Consider the following 14,972-nt stretch of genomic DNA (forward strand, 5'->3'; position numbering starts at 1 on the left):
CTTCAGTGTTGTGGAATGGGTACGCTCCCCATTCCATTCCAGCTCCATTCCTTGGAATTAGAGTTTCTTACAATTTCATTCCTTTGAACTCCTACGAGTGGAGTCACTGGGTTCATTCCAAATCCTGTAAGGGCCGACCTCTATCATTCCATTCATCTAATTCCTAAACGTGAAAAAATGACTCTTAAGAGCTACATTGTGTTATTGGAAGAAGTTGCATCAAGCTGACATTCTCAAGCTACAGAGACAACTGCAAAACTATGCGAAATATTTCCCCAAAGCACTCATTCTACTAAGCCGAGAAGTGGCAGAGTGGTGGTCGTCCGAATGCGCTTCGTGGCCCTTGGTGTCAGTGCAGAGACCTCGATCGCGCAATCGCGCGAAAAAAAAAAGTTTGCAACAAACGTTAACAATTGAAACCAGCAATTTTCTCTGCAAATGGTCCGCATACGTGCCATCCACAGATACAAGTTCAGTGTGTTGTTTGTTTTATGAGGCCTTAAAATGTCTACATCGTGCGTGGCACAAGAACATTTTGCAGTCTGCTATAAATACCTGCACAACAGCACACGCTGGCAGAAGCGACGCCGCATCGTGCCCCATATCTCCATGCAGAGCTGCAAGCATACACAACCGCTGACTAAGTGCAATCTCTGTGGTGTCACCACGAAGGAATGTAGTGCTATATATTATAAAACGTGCCTCAAAACGTATACTTTCACGTTTGCTGCACGATTCTCGCGACTTTCGTTTTACCTTGTTTGATCCAATTTTTTTGATTGATTCTCTACGTAACACTAGAAGATCTACTTGGATAGAAGTTTACGTACTAATAGCCCTATTGCTAATAACACGAGCATCAAGGAGAATGCTGGGAGTGTAGGTCTATGCGCCGCACGTGGTCGCCTTCCACGTATGAGGGATTCGAAGTAAATAACAAAAATAAAGTGTTGACGAACGCCCGTGCAAAATGCCGTCTGTTTTATATTTTTGCTTTCGAACCGGTACTGGTGTAGACACCAGCACCTCCGGCGCGTAGTCCTATATTCGAATAATTCTTATTGATGCTTGGGTGATGTAGCAATCGGTCTTTGACGCATGGTTACAACAGCCGCTTTTCGCGTCTCGAGGCGCCAGGAACGACATCTTGTCCGTCTGCAACTTTTCAGTTTGGTGGCTTCACTAGGTGCGCACCACTCTCATCCTCATGGGAGCATTAGACGGTCAGTCAATCAAGCCGGCAGTCACCTAAAGTTCATTGATGGTGTTTCGAGAACCATTCTGTCCGTGCGCTAGCGTGTCGTCAGCAGGCTGTTGACTGAAGATCGACGTAGCTCGGATAAGGTTCCGCCGATCACTGACGTCGCGCACATCCGACCATGAAAAGCACCCATCGTATGAACTAAAGTCCGTTCCTACTTCTTTTTACAAGTAAAGACACACCAATATCAATGACGAAGCTCAATCTGCTGGAACAAAATGGCGTTCAGTTCTCTGCTGTGAGCTGCCATTTGCTTACTGAAACCTGCACTGCCACGCAGTTGGCGCATCAAAGAATGTCGCTACTTGTATGCAGCTCTTACCTACACTGTAAAAAATAACCGTCAAATTTACGGCGCTATACGCTAATAAAAACTGCAAATACGCCGTGAAGAGGAATTACCTGAAATGCACCGTAAACGAGCGAAAAAGAGCGAGAAGGAAACGCAATACTTCATGGAGCAAGAAAACAGAAAGAAAAGACGCGCATCGCTAATTGGTCACCAAGCTTGACCTTCGGAAGCTGCGGGAACCCAGAGAGCCTCCTCTCGCCCCTTCACCTCCTTTCTTTGTCCGCGCCAGCCGCGCCAATGCAGAACGTAACAGCCTTAAATAAAAAAAAAAAAAAAAAAGACTAAGAGCAAACAGTAGAGCAACAATGCGACGAGGTAGAAGGATAGACAAAAGAAAGCAACGTTGGTTGGGACAGCGCGGGAAGAAGCGGACGTTCGGTTCATTTTCCCGCCTTCCCACCCGTCTCCTCGTTCGTTCGTGGCATTCCCGGATTTTTGCGCACCTGAAAATTCGGAACAGAAAGCAACTGGATACTCTAGACAGGTATTTCATTATCAATCTCCTGTTTGCTTGGCAAGGATAGTGTAACGGTGGCATAAATACACACCCTAAAAGATGTTTACTTGCAGAATTTGTAGTTTCTGTTCAAGCACGCTTGCTGGTTGCGCAACTCGATGAGCACGTGTTCAGCTCTCGAATTCTTCCGTGTGTGGACGAAGGATGCTGTCTCTAGTTTGTTACGTATGATGCTCTATAAGGTTGCATATTTTGAGAAGACGTCGAACGTCTAAAGGTAAGTTCGGTTTGCTTCGAGGAGTTTGGAAAGCTTTCAGTGTGCCAGCATGCTTAGAGGAGTGCCACACAAGGGAGGCTTTGCTAAAACATCTAAAAGGCCACATCACCGACTGTATTTTGGTTTCGTATTCGTGCTCAAATTGTCAGAAGGTGTGAAATCATAGTTCACGGCACATTTGAACTGGGCGCATTTACGAGTGACAGGTTTCTTGGGCAACGGCGCATCACCTGCAGGCCCGCTTCAGGTTGAGGACTCTTCGACTCGGTCGACTAGTGCGGATTCTAATGAAGACAGTGCTGTTAACGTGATGCAATCCCCTGGTGATAACTACGACGTGTTAATGTCGTAAAAAAAATTCCGTAAAATACGACTTTTTTTTTACCTGAATTTTAACGGAAAGCTTCTTACGCCGGTATCAACAGTTCAAAAAACCATTTATGAATTTCAACGTCGGCATTTCTTGTACAAACAATACATGTTCGGCAACCTTGCTGAAAGCCTTCAAAACGTGCTCTGTTCAGTCGAGGTTCATAACATCATTGAGTTCATAAGATCATTATACAATGATGTTATGAACCTGAATGCTACCACTTTTCTTCCAGAACACATGAAATCTGCATATTTGAGAAAGCACTTTTCTTGTGTGGAAACGTTGAGTATATGTACATGGGACGTAGTTGTGGTCAAAATGACCGGTTTGCTCCGCATGTCCCCGTTAAAGAGGCACTAAAATGCCCCCAGAAAACAAATTTATGGGCCAGGTATTTACCGAGCCTCGCAGCGAGTCCCACTTACCCAGTGTTTTGGAGGAATTTTGTGATGGTGCCTGTCAGTAAGGCCAGTCTGTAACTGACATGTTTCAAGATGCACCACCCATCTCATCCATGCATTCTAGTTCATGGTGAGCATTCACTGATCGCTTTCCGAACCCCAAGTAATCAATATTGCCTATATTTTTATAATGAATTTGAACTACAATATAGTTCTGCAATTTACTACATTTTATATCTGCCTTCACGCCCTTTGTTTTATCCTTTCTTTTCTAGGGGAAAGCATCTACTCAGCCAGCATGTACTCGATCCCAATTGATGGAATTGAGGAGTTTCAGCGAATATAGGGGGCGCTCCGATCGATCCAACATGGCGGACGAAAGGGGGATAGATTTGCGACGCCCGTAGACCGGTAGCGTATAAATTAAGCAAAGCGTGTCGTTCTGCGTTTGTTGCCGCGTGCGAGATGATTATCACTTCAAGCCAGACCTACGGTGATGCTACAAAGGAAGTGTTCAAGCCAGTCGAAGCCAAGAAATCTTGCCATATTCAAGATATGTGTGCAAGTGTTCGACGTGGGCTTTCTCACGCTGGTGCAGCTGTCATCAAGTTGAACTGAAGGTACGCGGGTCCAAAGAAAGGTACATATGAACAATGTTGGCGCGTTGAAACTATGACGCGTACTTTATCTAGACCATAATTTATCGGTCTGCGGCTGCAAACGTTGTTGACATTGCTTAGATGATGTAGCCATTCAGGCGTCGCATTAAACGGTGTGGCGAACTCTTCGGTGTTGGTTCTGGTTTATCGGGTTCTGGGGATGGATAAAAAGCTGTTGGATGGAAAGTATGACAGCTACAGCATACAAGGGACGATCGAGGTCTTCATGCTGCGTTCTATGTGTCTAAACATCGGTATCGGTGTTATATTGCGATCAGCTAGTCCCCGACCGTCCTTTTTTTACGCATAATGTAAACAAGCCCCGGAAGCGCCAAATACATTTCAATGTTCTCGTGCACTTCTGCAAGCCTCCTTTTGGCTCTCGTGGGAAGCTTTATTGTAATAGCAATAGCCTCATCGGTTGTTCGAGTTGCATGTGCCGCGGTGATATCTGCTGTGTGTGATCTGCTGACAAACTAAAGTCTGTATTAAATGCCAGAAGAACAAAGGTAAAGGTTTTTTTCTCTCTTTTTATACTTTTTTTTTTTTACAAAACAGTGCAAAGTATTTTATACAGAGCAACTTAAGCTGATATTTGAGTGTGCTCAAGAATGAATGGCAAAAGGCGCTTATGCTAAATGGTAGGTGTGCACAGTTGATTTTATTTTTGCCTCTGCATTATAAATTGGAAGATATGTACCAGCAGAAGACACATGTCCTTTTGAAAATGTCTTTTATTAGGGCAAAAATAGGTTTTCACACACAAACACACACACTGAATATTAGAAACATGGCAGATATATATGTTCAAGGATTTTAGGTCTCTGTTACTCAAATGTATGCTTTTGTTTACAGAGTGGACACATATCTAATTATATGAAGGTTAAATATAACTTCTAGACAAGTTTGGCAGAGTTGCGCGGTCAGGGAACCCACCACAGCATTTTTACCGGGGTTATCCCTTTACTACCTGACCTTTTTATTTTGACAAGTTGCTTTGTATAGATTTTAGATTATAAACTTCCCCTAAACATTTTTTCAATGCTTCTTTTGAAATGGAGATTCTCTCAAGAGAGGGGGTTTGCCCTTTGTGTGGAACGAACATAACATGAGGTAAAACTTGGCAACAAAATTTATTGTGTTTGCAATAGCTTTTGACTAGAAAAACCCACATACACGGCAAACTCAAAACTAAAACCAAGCCGACATAATGGAGTGAATACCATTGCAAGCGAAGATGTCTCATACTTAGATCTACACGCAGCTTGAGTAAAAACCATTGCTGTCATGTACTACGGGAGGGTCATTTTGTAAATTGTGCGGTAAGGGGTTAAAGGGGTACTCCGGCGATATTTGCCTAACACTATTTTCAAAATCGCCATCTTTTGTTCTTTCCAGTATGCTATTTAGTTTCGCGAAATTCAAAATAGTTATTGTGAAATCGGCCAATGAAGATGACGCCAAAACCAAGATTCAGATATACCTGCGCCTTTCATTGCCGTGACGTCACGGGATGGCAGGCTTGCGGTTCCAGCGGGCTGTCTAAAAATGAACTATGCGAAGCATTTGTTTTGCGCTGCTGCGTGGAAGCTGGAGCGACCTTCCAAAGCATTCATTTGATACCATGAAACTGCCTGTAATCAGTTGGGAACAAAGTCTACAGCCCAAAGAGTGAACCCCTGCCTTCCCATGAAGCCACTTTTTCAATGTTGCCAGTAGAGTTTTTTTGCTTTGAAAAACACGATGAGGACCCAAAATTGTAAATTCTATAATTTGGAGAAAAAAAGTCATTTTGGCCAAATATTTGGGTTACTATTTCAGCGATGTTTGTTGGTGTGTTAAGCAAATTTTTAGCAAATAGGGGACTATGAAGAAAACGCCGGAGTACCCCTTTAAAAAAGCAGCAGAGCATTTTTAGAACTTGTCTTCAGCCAGTATGGGGGAGGATAAGTTCACAATGCCTGCTGCGACTGTCATCACGTCATCCAAAACAGGCACCAGTGTCCATGGGACAGGCCCCTTAAGCAGGCGGTATATCTTTAAGCGAGCAATGACTCGTTCCACATGAACCCGTGCACGAGCGATGCTTGCCGTCCTTGTGGCATCTTCTGCAGAAAATTGACTTCTATTGCGCAAGTAAGGAGGCTGTATAATTTCTATCCCTAACTTGTTACATTCGTCCTCTATGTAAAACCCTTATCAACCATGACGTCATCACTGAACGCATCGAGCTTTTCTAAGATGGTCGACTTTTGCACTGTAGCCTTATCTGATGATCTCCCGCCGAACCCATCACTCAAGAATGTGATCAGCCCTGCGGGAGAAACGCCAACTAGAAATTTTGCTGTGTGCCTTCCCTTGTAGTGTGAGTATGTCCATATTCTACAGGCCAGGCATGCTGCTTTTCCGATTTCGATCTCCGTGCCATCAAGGACGACTCTTACATTTGCAAAATTTTGAAAACATCTGGGTAAGTTATTGACGACCTCATCTTTGCTTGGCCATGGCAAGGCTGCTTTCATTATTTGACTAAGAACTTGCAGTGTGCTGTGGAAGTATCGACTGGTGGATGCTTTGCTGATTTTGAAATTGATGGCTAAGCATGTGAAACTTAAATTTGTCTTAATTTTTGTAAGTACGAGGATCACCTTTTCTCTCATAGTGAGCTCAGACGTTTGTGAATGAATTTTTTCGGCACACCTTACAATGGCATTGAGTAACGCCATTGACTCTACGCCAGTGTACGCTCTGACAGATGCGTCGGTGGTGAGCAGGTCGGACAACCTCTGGTTTTGCACTGGGGCAGTAGTAGTGTCGACTTGCACTGCCTTGTCTTGGGCTACTTCTCCCTGAGCCAAGGGTTCTTGAACAGGTCTGGAAAGGTCAAGCAGCATTTCTGCTACTTGTAAGTCTTCAAGTGTAGCCCTTGCACTAGTCTCCACTTCTGGAGAATTGCAGTCGCTGGATGATGGTGGTGGTGGTGGTGAATTCGTAGCAAGTTCTACAAGTTAGAAATAGAATATCTTAACTAATGGCATGGAACTACATTGGTACTTCAGCGAAACCTGAAGGTGAACATGCTATATAATAGATAGTGATTGCAAAGACTCACGAGGTACATCCTGTCGTGTTGCAGCCCTCTTCGCTCTGGTTTCCTGTGCTCTTAGCTGAGCAGGGCCAGCTCTTCTCTCATGGGTTCGTACCGGCAAGCACGTTGAGGGGACAGCTCCCTTTTTGAGCCGTCTTTTCTGTGGCGACTGAATCGCTGAAAATAGTGAAATAACTGTTTGATAGTTCCTGAAGTTTGCACTAAATGAAATCACGAGTGTCATGATGTGTATCATAAGAGAGCCACCAACCATTGGATATAATATTGAACATTGATTAATGCTTACATATTTCCTGAGTGTAATTGGCTAACCAGGCGGTCTTAATCATTGGACAAACTAGCTCCTCACTGTCAACACTCCCTAGGCACATAGTGGCATGGATGTAGTTGAGCAAGCCTTCTTATTTATGAAAAGTGGTAGCTATAGCCTGCTGTTGTGACCTCATATTTGTTAGACTGACAAGTGTGTTGAACTGGCATTACTTACCGATAGTGGTCAAAAAAAAATCTGAGCGGGTGAAATGGCGGCTACGCACGCGCATGGACGGTGTGATTGGCTTGCCGATCCGCAACTTAGTCTGCCAAACCTTCTTCAAGCGGGCGTCCGAAGGGAAAGAGTGAAGGCTTGTACTTCCTTTCACAGCCCGGTTGTCACACTGTGGCACAGAGCACATCTTGTGGCTCCGAAACTTTACTTTCGCCATTCTTCACGCTTCTCCCGAGAAACCAGAACCTGCGGAAAGCGCGTAAATCGCTCTTTTCGCGCGCGGAGAACGTTACTGAAACCGACCGCTAGATGGCAGGGGCGTTGCGCAGGTTTTGAAACCTGTAAAAAGTGTATTAATTTTTTGTATCCGCTAAATATAAACCTCAATATAGATATTATCAAAAAGCTAGTGCTCGATTATACAAACTTCAGAATCTTAAAGTGATAGCTAGAAAGCTACTGACTTATATGCCGAGTTTCATGTCTCCGTCAGTAGATGGCAGTAAAAAACACGCGGCCATTTCGAAGTTTCGGTTTCGTTCTCCTGCAGTGTTGGTCAGCTTTTTATAAAGCATATTTGTGGAGATACATGTAATTAGTATATATTGATATAATGAAAATCGTTGGTATATTGATATATAATGCAAATCGTAAAACCTAAAGTGAAACTCATAAAAAAATTGCCAATTAAAAAAAAAAAAAGTGCCAAAATGCGTTAAATTTCCCGCTTTTTCCAAAAGACATGGCTCCGCCGTCTACTCTCGATTTGGTTGACATTTTAGCTTATATTGGAGAACACAATGATGAACGCGAGGCACCACATCGCCGACGCTGTCTTGTGGAAGGCGAGGCTGTGCTGAATGCTAAACATCTGATGTGTTGCGGTATTGTGTCCCGCGACGACGCTGGTGTTAAATTATTCGCACTAAGCGTGCAGACAAGCCAGGTCAAAGCGAAACCTCATACAATCGACGTCAACCTTTCGGAAAAAATAAATGTAAGTATTACTTCCACATTTCTAACATTTGCTGCATGTTCCTTCGAAAATAATTAGCTATATTTTGTAATGTACTAGGCTGACTGACATGTTGAGCAACTCTAACTACGCGAAGTAAAACAAAATAGATTATTGATTACGTATTCACACACCTTTATTTCAGGCAAAATGCTCTTGTAAGGCAGGCCTTTCAGGTACCTGCAAGCATGCTGTGGCTGCATTGCTGTTCATCAACAGGTATTTAACTTTTGTAGTTATGAAAGCCAGGCAACTTAATTAGTTTCACAATATTTTATTCACGAACTTGACTGATGTGGTGAGCATGGTGATCAATAATGCAATTTTGATCTTACTGTGCGTCATGTTAAACTAATGAAAGTGACTAATTTGATGTCTTCCTCTCTCTAGGACTGGTATCGATAACTTAGAGGAGCTGTCCTCGACAGATTTGACGCAGTGCTGGGGAAGGCATCACACTGCTAAGCTCTACGAGCCCAGGAAGCTTTCCGAACTCTGCCATGTGAAACATCAGAAGCAACCTTCCCTTCCCAATGATCTGCTAGAGGAAGTACGACTTGAACTAATCAATGCAGCACCCCAGTCGGCTTTAGCACTTCATATTAGGGGAAGAGCTACCGAAAATTGTCAAACTGCACCAGTCATCACTGACCAGAAAATGATTGATTTGTACGACCATATCACACCCTGCTCTGGAGTGGTAGACTACATGGAGATGAAATGTTTCTACAAAGTAACAGTGTCAGATTCAAAAATACGGTTAGTTGCATTCTCAATGGACTCTCTGACTCCTGAGCAAAGACTATTCTTTGATACTCATATTGCAGTCACGAAGCAAGCAGCTATACAGCTGTGTCAAGTCACGGTGCTCCAAAATAACACACGCTGGCTTGTCGAAAGAAGGTTTCGCATAACGGGGAGCATCTGCCGTGGGCTGTTCACATTCGAGCCGTTGGATGAGGCAGAGTGGGAATTTAAGATAGAAAATCTTTTATCAGGTCGTAAATTTAAAGGTAACAAGGCGACAGCCTATGGGAAGGCGTCGGAGCCTGCAGCACTCGAGATGTATGAAGCGAGGACAGGCAATGCACCAGAAAGGTTTGGCCTTGTTGTGAACCCTAGCATACCATGGCTCGGTTACAGCCCGGATGGAATTGTAATGAAGGATGGCACTCCTCTCATTTTAATCGAAATCAAGAGCCCTACTCGTGGTAAAACAGTATCCATCAGGAGGCTCGTCAAAAAGAAAAAGATCCCCTACCTCGTCATGAGGGGCAAGAAGCTTGCGCTGAAGGAGAATCATTCGTATTACTCGCAGTGCCAGCTGGGTCTCCTGCTATTGAACCTTGAGGTGTGTGACCTAATTGTCTTTTCAAAGGTGCGGTCAGCTGTAATTCGAATAGAACGAAATGAAAGCCACATTACAAATCTCGTGAGAAAGCTACATTACGTGTATTTCAAGCACATGCTGCCTAGACTGTGTGAGATGAATGACAGACACTAAGCAGTACATGTACAAGAGTACCGTAAATTCCGGCCTATACTCCGCATAAGGCGTATAGTCCACAGGAGCCAATTTGAGCCTGACATTCTTTTGTTTTGATAGTTTGCATTTGGTGCTTAATCTGCAGGGCCTGATTCCCGCACCCAGTGCATAGTCCGCCAAGCTGGTGAATTCTGTTTTCGTGCTTTTTTCCTGGGTGGCATTTTCTTCAAAAGTTCTTCGGCGAATACCCATATCCTTGCATTCTTCTCATCATCCGCTGCCCTATTCGACTTGACCTCTTGTGCAGACTCTATTACACACAGTTTAAAAGCTACGGTAAATGCTCTTCATTTTTTCGGCGGCATCGCTACCGTGGTTCCAGAATGACTGCAGAGCCGCTTATTTTAACAACTTTTTTACAATAAAAGCTATTGGCTGTTTGGGATTCCTTTTTTTCTCAATCACAAAGCTCCTGCACAAGGTCATGCCTGTCCCCTTGGGGGCAATGTGTATGTCACCGCGGTCACCCATGAGTGCAGAACGGTCAAGGGAAAGACAGTGCCTGCATGACCCTGTGTTACATTTGCAGGTCAAAACAGCGTGATTTCAGCAGTCCCACGTCTGGTGATATTCGTAAGGTATAAACGATTCTGAAAAAAAAAGTCCACCCCTGTGGATAGTCTGGACAGCATAAAACTGAACGACTTTTGAAAAACCATATGCATAGTTCACACCTGCAAGTCTGCAGAACCTACTTTTAAACATGTATTGTCCGTGGACTATAGTGCGGAAAACAAGGTAGTAGCATTGGACCAGAGTAAAGTAACTCAATTTCGTGAACAAAAAAGTTTTTGCGATCCAAAACTTTAATCTAATTAAGCATTGTATATCCACAGCTGTTTGTTGTGGCTTTAGACTGCCTTCCTGTAATGATGCAGAGGGGTCAACTAAACCTTGAAATAAACATATTTAAGCACATGTAGATGCAATGTCCCTTGAAGCCACATGGTCAGGGAAAAGAAGTGCCATTACCTAAATTGCCAACAGCACACGAATGAGCACGATCAAAACCCACCAAGTCAATGGTCAGTTTTCCACCACCATATTTATTGCCGTGTAATCACCAATTCGGCCCATTAAAAACCTTGAGGCTGAAGTTTATAGCACGCCCATTCTGGATCTGCATCATCAGATGAACATGTTTCTTACCGATCTTAAACGTAAAACGCTAGTTATGCAACGAATTTCCGATATCGGCTCATTTTCAGCAAACTGAATGGTCCCACCTGTTACACTTTTAGCTTTGGAAGCAAACCAATTCACAAAACCACCAGTTTAACTAGGGGAGCAAACCTAATCGATCCTATTGATTAAAGCACCTAGATACGGGGGAAATTATCAATAAAAAAAGAGGTCACTCGAAAGGGAAGTTTTCTTGCTGAACAAACATGACTTTTTATTGGACGTTACGCAATGTAAGGCCGATGACATTCACTCCGTGATCGGTACAGCAGCACTTGCTTAGTAGTCGGTCATGCGTGATAAAAACAAAGGTGGATTAAAAACGCGATAGATTCGCCTTTGCACGGAGTACTTACACTTCGAATCCGGTCAACCTAAAGCGACTAAGGCCCACCTTGCTAGCAGCAATCTTAAAATTTATCCGTGTAGTCGTCACACCCACCAACCGAGAGCGTTGCTGCAAGTCCCTCCGCCGTCAACCTTGAGTCGCTGTTGTGCCTGAAAAACTGCTCTATAAGGCCAATGTCCAGCCACTGAACACACACACAAGCACAGGAAATAACAGTCGGTGCCAAACACAACCGAAGAACCTGGGCGGAAGCCCTGAACACCAAACGCGCAGCGTCGGGGACGGCGACTGACTGCGTAGTACACAGGTTGCGCCAGCTTGCGCTCCTTCGACGCCTGCATCGCTGCGGAGGGTGGTCGTAGCAGATTGTGTCACCTCCGTTGCTCGTGAGTCGTACCAGAACACCAGAGCCGCGTAATATTCTTGCTGCGGAAGTTTATAAGCCTACGTTCGCGGCCAACACACATCACACAAAGCCCACGCTAAGCCAACGCCCAGCGAACCTATCCCCCTCGTTCTCTTTCGGCGACCGGCCGCCAGGGCGGTGACACCGTCGCTGAAACTCCTCAATAACTGTGATGCACGAAATTCACATGTTCGACCACGCACTGGCTATACTACTCAGCGCGAACTACGTTTTCAACATTGCGTACACAGAGGAGATTTGCATCACCTTGGAGTTCATTCAAAGGTATTGAGCTCATTTGTGCTTCTTGGCATCATTTGGTGTGTTTTTTTGTTCCTTTGTATACTCCATCTGATCTAACATATATTTCAGCAAGGGCTCCAGACTGAGCTCCTTGTTTTACAATGTCCATTGCTTGCGTGAAAACTTGTGCAGCGACAGTTCTGATCAATGCTAGAGGCTTGCTATGGTGAGATAGTGTAGAATAAAAAGCAAGTCTCATTATTTTATTTCGTGTTCCCTGTCCTTCGCTTACTCATATATTTTGTAGTGTGCGAATACACGCTACCAAACGATATATTAATGAGTGGTACTTTTCGTTTAAAAAATTCAAATATAATATTATCTTCACAGCATTGTCTCCGTTAAAACTTAGGATGAGTTATATACTTTAAGGAATGACTGTACCTGCCTCACGACGCCACTGGCGACTAGTCTTCATGCAAAAAGACTTAACATTTTTATTCAAAATAACAAGGCTTTTATTTCCACTTTTAATTTTTACAAAACAAAAATATCAATCAGTTCCAAGGGCTACTGTTGCAGCTTTGGATCCAGTAGATAATAGCAGTGTGTATATTCCAAGGTAGGCAAGTTGCTTAACATACAGACAACTAATTTGGGAGTAATAGCGCAGAACGAGGAAAAAAAACTGATCTATTTTACAGTTCTGAATGCGGTTCCCTATATAGCAACCTCGTTGCAATTGTAAAATGTTGTATAGTGTGTGGCTTTATAAACGACTATATTTGAGAACTGGCAGATATTCCCTTTTGTTCATTATTTGCATTTTACAAGTCATCAAATTATGTAATTCGGTGAATGGCTCTTCGGTCCTTAGCCTGGTATGAGTTTGGTAAAAAAGTGTCTATGTGAATTTAGAAGTTCATATGAGGGAGTTTTATTAACTTGCAAGATAAAGTGCCGGGCTACTTAGGCATATTCAAAAGATCAGTGTTTCTAAAGCTGTAGTCACTGGCCAATTTAGGTATTTATTGTCTAATTATTTTTAACGCGTATTATGAGCTGAGATTGTAAGAAAAAAAAATACTTTGTATATCTGTTCTTACAGATGTCGTTGGGATCAACCCTGATCGAGGAACCCGAATAAAAAACAAAAAAAAAACATACGTAAACAAAAAGTTTCTTCAGTTAATTGACACGTGGAAATATAAATGAAAATGCAAATAGATATAACATCTTTTTACTTTTCTTTGACAGCTCGGTCACGAATATTAATGCATGCGCTGCAAGAGCAGCCGACCTCGCCGCAGACAAAAATTTTCTGTGCATAACTGCTTATTCACTTTAGATATGCGCGATTGAAATCAGTTGAACAGTGCAACACAACAGCTTCAAAATACTCGGCCGACCTTTTTTTTTTTACGTTGTATGTTTTACTTTGTTCAAATTACTATAATGGTGGGGTCCAGTACCATAGTTTTCAAGGCTTTACGGTCGCATAAAAATGGACCGTAAAAATTTATGGTCAAATACCAGGCAGCTGATGCTGCCAAAATTGTGCAGTAAAAATAACGGTGCACTGTAAATCTGGTTTACGATAAATTTAAACGGTGACCGTAGAAATCTACGGTCGCCGTTTAAATCGCACCGTAAAAATAACGGCGCGCTGTGAATCTTCTTACCGTAAATTTGAAGGATTACCGTAGATTTCTACGGTCCCCGTTTAAATTTATCGTAAACTAGATTAACAGTGCACCGTTATTTTTACTGTACAAGTTTGGCAGCATCAGCTGCCTGGTATTTGACCGTAAATTTTACGGTCCATGTTTTACAGTGTAGGATTGCGAGTTTCGGTTCTGGCCCAGGACCGAAACGCCGCAAGCCTTTTTTCGTTGCGCTGAGTAGTTTTCGCAGGAGCGATTTGGCCCTACGTATGTGTATATATATATATATATATATATATATATATATATATATATATATATATATATATATATATATATATATATATATATATATATATATATATATATATACATACAGGGTGATTAAAAGAGACGCTCTTTAAATCGACCGCAAAATTCGGTTTCTTAACCTATCGCGCTACGACTTAGTGCAGCGTTGCCCCAGATGGTGCATTTTTTCTGTAAAATTTGCAAAGAGCGAACTTACCTGAGGACAAAGTGAAGAAAGAAAAAGGCTTAGCTCCCATGGAAACGCAGAGAAGCCACCGGTCTTCAAACAGCACGGCGCCGTTTGCCACGGGCCTTTTGCCACTTGTTACGCGCCTGCTACCTCGGGCGCGTAACAAGCATCGAGCAACCATGGACAAAAAAAAAAAAGAAAAAGGTACGAGCGCCGGGGCCGGCGGACTTTTGGTTTTGGTTTCGTGCGTCGTCTCGTGTTCGCTTTGCGAACTGGTGTCTCACCAATCATGCCCCGTTTATGTGCAGTAGTAGGTTGCGCGAAAGGTCGGCTAAAGACGTGCGGTCGATCGGGCGACGTTAGTTTGCATAAGGTCGCTGAACGGGAGCTCAAACTCGTTTGCGAGCGCGGCGTTGTCCATTTCTTCCAGGTTTTCTTCACATACCGCCGTGCACTAGAGCGAACCACGGGAACCACACTGAGTGTGCACTAAATCCTACCGGTGCCGACAGTGCTCCCTGACGTCACTTCTCTTTCCGGAGGCGAAAAAGGGAAGAAATCTTAATGTTTGTTTCGGTTTCGCAAATTTATTTGCAGGTACAGAAATAAGAGTCACAACGTTCTAGAAAAAATTGTGTGGCATTCAAGGACCCCAATGCTCCCAAAAACACCTTCTTTAAAAAAAAAAAAAAATTAAATTGCCTTCATGG

General features: G+C 43.3%; 1 protein-coding gene across 1 annotated transcript; it reads left to right on the forward strand.

The window, feature by feature from the left end:
* Window positions 1–8,118: 8,118 nt before the first annotated feature.
* Window positions 8,119–9,895, forward strand: LOC121047463. The gene is made up of 3 exons (XM_042291377.1): window positions 8,119–8,373; window positions 8,537–8,610; window positions 8,782–9,895. Exons 1-3 carry the CDS (start codon window positions 8,119–8,121, stop codon window positions 9,893–9,895), a joined length of 1,443 nt encoding a protein of 480 aa, XP_042147311.1.
* Window positions 9,896–14,972: the final 5,077 nt, after the last annotated feature.

The sequence above is a fragment of the Ixodes scapularis genome, unplaced genomic scaffold (genome assembly GCF_016920785.2).
Source record: "Ixodes scapularis isolate PalLabHiFi unplaced genomic scaffold, ASM1692078v2 PGA_scaffold2__306_contigs__length_199485367, whole genome shotgun sequence".
Classification (NCBI taxonomy): Eukaryota; Metazoa; Arthropoda; class Arachnida; order Ixodida; family Ixodidae; genus Ixodes; species Ixodes scapularis.

Bases quoted from the DNA above. Each gene is read 5' to 3' on its own strand.
- LOC121047463 (XM_042291377.1), top strand. From the start codon at position 8,119: ATGGCTCCGCCGTCTACTCTCGATTTGGTTGACATTTTAGCTTATATT. The intron at 8,374-8,536 runs GTAAGTATTACT...CCTTTATTTCAG, and splicing joins ACCTTTCGGAAAAAATAAAT to GCAAAATGCTCTTGTAAGGC. The intron at 8,611-8,781 runs GTATTTAACTTT...TCCTCTCTCTAG, and splicing joins GCATTGCTGTTCATCAACAG to GACTGGTATCGATAACTTAG.